This window comes from Phyllobates terribilis, unplaced genomic scaffold (genome assembly GCF_046119375.1).
Source record: "Phyllobates terribilis strain yellow unplaced genomic scaffold, ASM4611937v1 Scaffold_9__5_contigs__length_417890890, whole genome shotgun sequence".
In the NCBI taxonomy this organism is placed as follows: Eukaryota; Metazoa; Chordata; class Amphibia; order Anura; family Dendrobatidae; genus Phyllobates; species Phyllobates terribilis.
Genome location: NW_027362769.1, coordinates 392844559 through 392853317, shown reverse-complemented (window position 1 = coordinate 392853317; position 8759 = coordinate 392844559). Strand labels below are relative to the sequence as shown.

The window sequence follows — 8759 nt, the reverse complement described above, 5'->3', positions numbered from 1 at the left end:
CAGTATCACACAGTATAGGATTAGATACACGGCTCAGCAGAGAGTATCACACAGGATGGGATTAGATACACGGCTCAGCAGACAGTATCACACAGGAGAGGATTAGATACACGGCTCAGCAGACAGTATCACACAGGATGGGATTAGATACTGGGCTCAGCAGACAGTATCACACAGGATAGGATTAGATACACGGCTCAGCAGACAGTATCACACAGGATGGGATTAGATACAGGGCTCAGCAGACAGTATCACACAGGATAGGATTAGATACACGGCTCAGGAGACAGTATCACACAGGATAGGATTAGATACAGGGCTCAGCAGACAGTATCACACTGTACAGGATTAGATACACGGCTCAGCAGACAGTATCACACAGGAAGGGATTAGATACACAGCTCAGAGACAGTATCACACAGGATAGGATCAGATACACGGCTCGGCAGACAGTATCACACAGGAGAGGATTAGATACATGGCTCAGCAGACAGTATCACACTGTACAGGATTAGATACACGGCTCAGCAGGCAGTATCACACAGTATAGGATTAGATACACGGCTCAGCAGACAGTATCACACAGGAGAGGATTAGATACACGGCTCAGCAGACAGTATCACACAGGAGAGGATTAGATACACGGCTCAGCAGACTATATCACACAGGATAGGATTAGATACACGGCTCAGCAGACAGTATCACACAGGAGAGGATTAGATACACAGCTCAGCAGACAGTATCACACAGGAGAGGATTAGATACACGGCTCAGCAGACAGTATCACACAGGATAGGATTAGATACACGGCTCAGCAGACAGTATCACACAGGATAGGATTAGATACAGGGCTCAGCAGACAGTATCACACAGGATAGGATTAGATACACGGCTCAGCAGACAGTATCACACTGTACAGGATTAGATACACGGCTCAGCAGACAGTATCACACAGGATGGGATTAGATACACAGCTCAGAGACAGTATCACACAGGATAGGATCAGATACACGGCTCAGCAGACAGTATCACACAGGAGAGGATTAGATACACGGCTCAGCAGACAGTATCACACAGGAGAGGATTAGATACACGGCTCAGCAGACAGTATCACACAGGAGAGGATTAGATACATGGCTCAGCAGACAGTATCACACAGGAGAGGATTAGATACACGGCTCAGCAGACGGTATCACACAGGATAGGATTAGATACAGGGCTCAGCAGACAGTATCACACAGGATAGGATTAGATACACTGCTCAGCAGACAGTATCACACTGTACAGGATTAGATACACGGCTCAGCAGACAGTATCACACAGGAAGGGATTAGATACACAGCTCAGAGACAGTATCACACAGGATAGGATCAGATACACGGCTCGGCAGACAGTATCACACAGGAGAGGATTAGATACATGGCTCAGCAGACAGTATCACACAGGAGAGGATTAGATACACGGCTCAGCAGACAGTATCACACAGGAGAGGATTAGATACATGGCTCAGCAGACAGTATCACACAGGAGAGGATTAGATACACGGCTCAGCAGACGGTATCACACAGGAGAGGATTAGATACACGGCTCAGCAGACAGTATCACACAGGAGAGGATTAGATACATGACTCAGCAGACAGTATCACACAGTACAGGATTAGATACACGGCTCAGCAGACAGTATCACACAGGAGAGGATTAGATACATGGCTCAGCAGACAGTATCACACAGAATGGGATTAGATACACGGCTCAGCAGACAGTATCACACAGGAGAGGATTAGATACATGGCTCAGCAGACAGTATCACACAGAATGGGATTAGATACATGGCTCAGCAGACAGTATCACACAGGAGAGGATTAGATACATGACTCAGCAGACAGTATCACACAGTACAGGATTAGATACACGGCTCAGCAGACAGTATCACACAGGAGAGGATTAGATACATGGCTCAGCAGACAGTATCACACAGAATGGGATTAAATACACGGCTCAGCAGACAGTATCACACAGGAGAGGATGAGATACACGGCTCAGCAGACAGTATCACACAGGATAGGATTAGATACACAGCTCAGCAGACAGTATCACACAGGAGAGGATTAGATACACGGCTCAGCAGACAGTATCACACAGGATAGGATTAGATACACGGCTCAGCAGACGGTATCACACAGGATAGGATCAGATACACGGCTCAGCAGACAGTATCACACCAGATCATATTAGATACACGGCTCAGCAGACAGGATAGGATTAGATACACGGCTCAGCAGACAGTATCACACAGGATAGGATTAGATACACGGCTCAGCAGACGGTATCACACAGGATAGGATCAGATACACGGCTCAGCAGACAGTATCACACCAGATCATATTAGATACACGGCTCAGCAGACAGGATAGGATTAGATACACGGCTCAGCAGACAGTATCACACAGGATAGGATTAGATACATGGCTCAGCAGACAGTATCACACAGGATAGGATTAGATACATGGCTCAGCAGACAGTATCACACAGGAGAGGATTAGATACACGGCTCAGCAGACAGTATCACACAGGAGAGGATTATATACACGGCTCAGCAGACAGTATCAGACAGGACAGGATTAGATACATGGCTCAGCGGACAGTATCACACAGTATAGGATTAGATACATGGCTCAGCAGACAGTATTACACAGTATAGGATTAGATACACAGCTCAGCAGACAGTATCACACAGTATAGGATTATATACACGGCTCAGCAGACAGTATCACACAGGAGAGGATTAGATACACGGCTCAGCAGACAGTATCACACAGGAGAGGATTAGATACAGGGCTCAGCAGACAGTATCACACAGGAGAGGATTAGATACACGGCTCAGCAGACAGTACCACACAGGATAGGATTAGATACACGGCTCAGCAGACAGTATCACAAAGGAGAGGATTAGATACACGGCTCAGCAGACAGTATCACAAAGGAGAGGATTAGATACACGGCTCAGCAGACAGTACCACACAGGATAGGATTAGATACACGGCTCAGCAGACAGTATCACAAAGGAGAGGATTAGATACACGGCTCAGCAGACAGTACCACACAGGATAGGATTAGATACACGGCTCAGCAGACAGTATCACACAGGATAGGATTAGATACACGGCTCAGCAGACAGTATCACACAGGATAGGATTAGATACACGGCTCAGCAGACAGTATCACACTGTACAGGATTAGATACACGGCTCAGCAGACAGTATCACACAGGATGGGATTAGACACACAGCTCAGAGACAGTATCACACAGGATAGGATCAGATACACGGCTCGGCAGACAGTATCACACAGGAGAGGATTAGATACACGGCTCAGCAGACTATATCACACAGGATAGGATTAGATACACAGCTCAGCAGACAGTATCACACAGGAGAGGATTAGATACACAGCTCAGCAGACAGTATCACACTGGAGAGGATTAGATACAGGGCTCAGCAGACAGTATCACACAGGATAGGATTAGATACACGGCTCAGCAGACAGTATCACACAGGATAGGATTAGATACAGGGCTCAGCAGACAGTATCACACAGGACAGGATTAGATACACGGCTCAGCAGACAGTATCACACCAGATCAGATTAGATACACGGCTCAGCAGACAGTATCACATAGGACAGGATTAGATACATGGCTCAGCAGACAGTATCACACAGTATAGGATTAGATACACAGCTCAGCAGACAGTATCACACAGTATAGGATTAGATACACGGCTCAGCAGAGAGTATCACACAGGATGGGATTAGATACACGGCTCAGCAGACAGTATCACACAGGAGAGGATTAGATACACGGCTCAGCAGACAGTATCACACAGGATGGGATTAGATACAGGGCTCAGCAGACAGTATCACACAGGATAGGATTAGATACACGGCTCAGACAGTATCACACAGGATGGGATTAGATACAGGGCTCAGCAGACAGTATCACACAGGATAGGATTAGATACACGGCTCAGCAGACAGTATCACACAGGATAGGATTAGATACAGGGCTCAGCAGACAGTATCACACAGGATAGGATTAGATACACTGCTCAGCAGACAGTATCACACTGTACAGGATTAGATACACGGCTCAGCAGACAGTATCACACAGGAAGGGATTAGATACACAGCTCAGAGACAGTATCACACAGGATAGGATCAGATACACGGCTCGGCAGACAGTATCACACAGGAGAGGATTAGATACATGGCTCAGCAGACAGTATCACACAGGAGAGGATTAGATACACGGCTCAGCAGACTATATCACACAGGATAGGATTAGATACACGGCTCAGCAGACAGTATCACACAGGAGAGGATTAGATACACAGCTCAGCAGACAGTATCACACAGGAGAGGATTAGATACACGGCTCAGCAGACAGTATCACACAGGATAGGATTAGATACACGGCTCAGCAGACAGTATCACACAGGATGGGATTAGATACAGGGCTCAGCAGACAGTATCACACAGGATAGGATTAGATACACGGCTCAGCAGACAGTATCACACTGTACAGGATTAGATACACGGCTCAGCAGACAGTATCACACAGGATGGGATTAGATACACAGCTCAGAGACAGTATCACACAGGAGAGGATTAGATACACGGCTCAGCAGACTATATCACACAGGATAGGATTAGATACACGGCTCAGCAGACAGTATCACACAGGAGAGGATTAGATACACGGCTCAGCAGACAGTATCACACAGGAGAGGATTAGATACATGGCTCAGCAGACAGTATCACACAGGAGAGGATTAGATACACGGCTCAGCAGACGGTATCACACAGGAGAGGATTAGATACACGGCTCAGCAGACAGTATCACACAGGATAGGATTAGATACACGGCTCAGCAGACAGTATCACACAGGATAGGATTAGATACACGGCTCAGCAGACAGTATCACACAGGAGAGGATTAGATACACGGCTCAGCAGACAGTATCACACAGGATAGGATTAGATACACGGCTCAGCAGACAGTATCACACAGGATAGGATTAGATACACGGCTCAGCAGACAGTATCACACAGGATGGGATTAGATACACAGCTCAGAGACAGTATCACAGGATAGGATCAGATACACGGCTCGGCAGACAGTATCACACAGGAGAGGATTAGATACACGGCTCAGCAGACAGTATCACACAGGAGAGGATTAGATACAGGGCTCAGCAGACAGTATCACACAGGATAGGATTAGATACACGGCTCAGCAGACAGTATCACACAGGATGGGATTAGATACAGGGCTCAGCAGACAGTATCACACAGGATAGGATTAGATACACGGCTCAGCAGACAGTATCACACAGGATAGGATTAGATACAGGGCTCAGCAGACAGTATCACACAGGATAGGAGTAGATACACGGCTCAGCAGACAGTATCACACTGTACAGGATTAGATACACGGCTCAGCAGACAGTATCACACAGGATGGGATTAGATACATGGCTCAGCAGATGGTATCACACAGGATAGGATTAGATACACGGCTCAGCAGACAGTATCACTCAGGATAGGATTAGATACATGGCTCAGCAGACAGTATCACACAGGACAGGATTAGATACACAGCTCAGCAGACAGTATCACTCAGGATAGGATTAGATACACGGCTCAGCAGACAGTATCACACTGTACAGGATTAGATACACGGCTCAGCAGACAGTATCACACAGGATGGGATTAGATACACGGCTCAGCAGTCAGTATCACGTGTGGTTTGCAGCCATCGTTCACCGTCTCTGCGGCGCTCTCTGATCGCACCGCGCTGATGCCGCGGTTGGAGTCGCTGTGATCGTGTTGGGAGATTTGTGGCATTTTATGTAAAATATAAACAATTGTAATAAAGTTAATTAATATAAATCGTCCTCATATTTGGAGCTTTTTCTAGATCTCATACTGTGACGAATTAACACCGGAGCTGGAATCCACAGGACATGCTGCACGTGGTAACTAACAAAGCTTGCCCGTGTTCACACTTGTCTTTCAGTTTGGAAGTGACGGTCAGTCTTTGATATTATCCAGATGTCTCTGGCCGAGCACTCCACTAATCAGCTCATGGCGGCTTTGATCCCAGCTAGCTCCTACCTTCCCATGTAATTGAAGGTGATCAGCCCAGGAGAGGTATCATATAGGTTCCCAGCAGAGGAGGTCGCCTTGTCGTTGGCCGCTGGACACACATGAATTGGCCAAATTATGAGCTAAGTATCTTCAGTTTTAACTTATTTTTTATATCAATAATGTAATTCCAATTTCATGGATTCCATGTTTTACTATAGCGTCACAGAGTGCAACTTTAGTTTGTTAGTTATGCTGTGCATAGTGACAGCCAGCAGAGGGCGCTGTGCAACTGTCACAGTAAATAGGAGCCAGTTACACAGCCACTCACCCACTAGATGGCGACATCATACAGGCAGAGGGCAGTGGATGATATCCTATATAAATGCCACTAGAGATGTGCGATGTTCAGTAGTCACGTGTCTGCTCCAGTCATGGTGGGACTACAACTCCCAGCATGTCCTCACAGCCTTCAGGAGTTGTACTGCCCCCAAGAGTTGAGCATGGGGCAATCAGGTGATGACTCCGTGCCCACTGCAGGATGTGGTATCTGGGTGACACAATCCGGGTGAGGCAATGAGCGGGTTACATCAGAGCCCCCGGAAGGACGACGAGACGTAAAATAATAATACCACGTCCGCCATAATGAGCGCAGCCGGGACCACCCGTAACGTAATAACCCCCGGGTGCAGGTCCGCACCCCGCCGGTGTGCAGTGAGCCCACAGGTAGCCAGTGGTGACCACTATGACTATATAGAGGGCACATAATTCCAGATACGCCCCAGCTGCTGCAGAACCTCTTTGATTGACGTTACATCAACTTCTATAGCAGAATAAAACAAAGTGAATGTAGAAATGCAGTGGACCTTTCCCTCCTCGACCGCCCAAAGCAAGATATGGTCCCCTCATGTGCGACCCCCTATAGTGCCGCCCTAGGACCCATGAGGCGCCCACCAGCCGAAGCGGCACATTCGGAGCCTCCCTTGACCACAGAGCTGACAATCTACACAGTGTCATAGATTTAGGATTCACCTTCCAATCTTGACTGAGTACAAGGGTCCACATCTGGGGGACCCCTCCATTCTGCACCTCTCCTCATTAATGTGGGGGCTCTATTAACCCTTCGCTCCCTCTTTTTTTTATACGATATTTAACCCTTTATCTGCTTTGAGCCCGAGGACCTGATTTCGAATCGCAGTTAACCCCTCCCCTGCTGAGGAGGAAGACAAGACACCCACCCGGCTTCCTGCACTCCTCCTCCTCCTCCTCCGTCTTACAGAATATTCTCCTAAAAAGCAGAAGTTTGATGCAGACCGCCAGCAGCTGACGCCGAGCATCACCCTCCACTGGACCCCGCTCCGCACACCAGGTAAGAGGCAGGCGGCTGGCATCGTACCTGCCACTCGGGGCATTTTTTAAGCTGTCGGGTTACCGCTGGGCACAGATCCCCCTCGACATGACCTATATGGGGGGGGAAGTCATGAGCTTCTGGGTCATCTTGGAAAATGCCCCCTGGCATTACCTGCTGGAGGCATATCATCCTCTCCAGGAAGGTGGGCACATACTTATGGGGCTTTGTCACATATCTGCTTTTTTTTGCCAGACCCCCATGATTGCAGGACGTTATGCCGCCATTAGGCTGCACAGTCTGCAATCTCCAGATCATTGCGATTAGGGGATAATGGTAAAATAAGATGTTGCCATTTATGACCACGACGTCCTTTACGCAGCCTCCTCCTGGCACCATCACTGTCCATCGTGTATCCTCTCTTCAGGCCTCATCATGAGCAGGAAGGTGGTCCGCACCAGTAAATTCCGCCACGTCTTCGGGCAGCCGGTGAAGACCGACCAGTGCTACGACGACATCCGCGTATCGCAGAACACATGGGACAGCAACTTCTGCACCGTCAACCCCAAGTTCTTGGCCATCGTGGTGGAGGCCAGCGGCGGAGGAGCCTTCATGGTGCTGCCGCTGTCCAAGGTGGGTTATGTCAGACGTACGGTCGGGGTAGCAGGGCGCATTCATTTTACAGAAGTGTCTGCAAGAGCTGAAAGCGTTGGCTGTGGTCAGGATGTGGTGGTTTTGTCACAGGAAGTGGAGAGAGCTGATGCAGGTGAAAAGGCTGCAGGACCGCGCCAGAGACATACATGTACAGAGATCTCTGCGGCCCAATCGCCCCCCTCTCTGATGGCCGCCATGTTCCCGTGCATTCATGGTACCTGAGGCCGGTGCCGAGGATGGCGCAGACAGGAGCGGCGGCAGATACGCGGATCACACGGGGTGATCGCAGCGCACAATGGCCTCTGTGTGTCCCCGTGACATGCCCGCTGTGTGACCGATGGGGGGGGTGTGATTTCCTCAGGGGGTAGAACATCTTATGACAGTCATAAAATCTGTGGATGAGCATTTAACCCCTTTATCCATTTGCACGAAAACATGCGTGGAAATTAAACGTGGTTCCTGCCAGCGCGACCCTTTATCTGGTGCTGAGGCGGAACGGGCAGACACATAACAGGGCTGTGGACCCTCAATAAAGGGGGTACTCCCATGATTTGTGGGTGTTCACCCCCCGGTTGCGCGCTCGCAGTGATAGGGGAAGTGCGGTGACACCCGC

At 48.7% G+C, this 8759-nt stretch overlaps 1 protein-coding gene across 1 annotated transcript in view; it reads left to right on the top strand.

Moving 5' to 3' along the window:
* The first annotated feature begins 7365 nt into the window (after positions 1–7365).
* Positions 7366–8759, top strand: part of CORO1A (coronin 1A) — a 14059-nt gene continuing 12665 nt past the window's right edge. The window contains exons 1-2 of the mRNA XM_073648737.1: positions 7366–7513; positions 7920–8125. Coding sequence (XP_073504838.1) covers positions 7928–8125 — 198 coding nt within the window. The 5' untranslated portion in view covers positions 7366–7513; positions 7920–7927. The remainder of the gene's footprint in view (positions 7514–7919; positions 8126–8759) is intronic.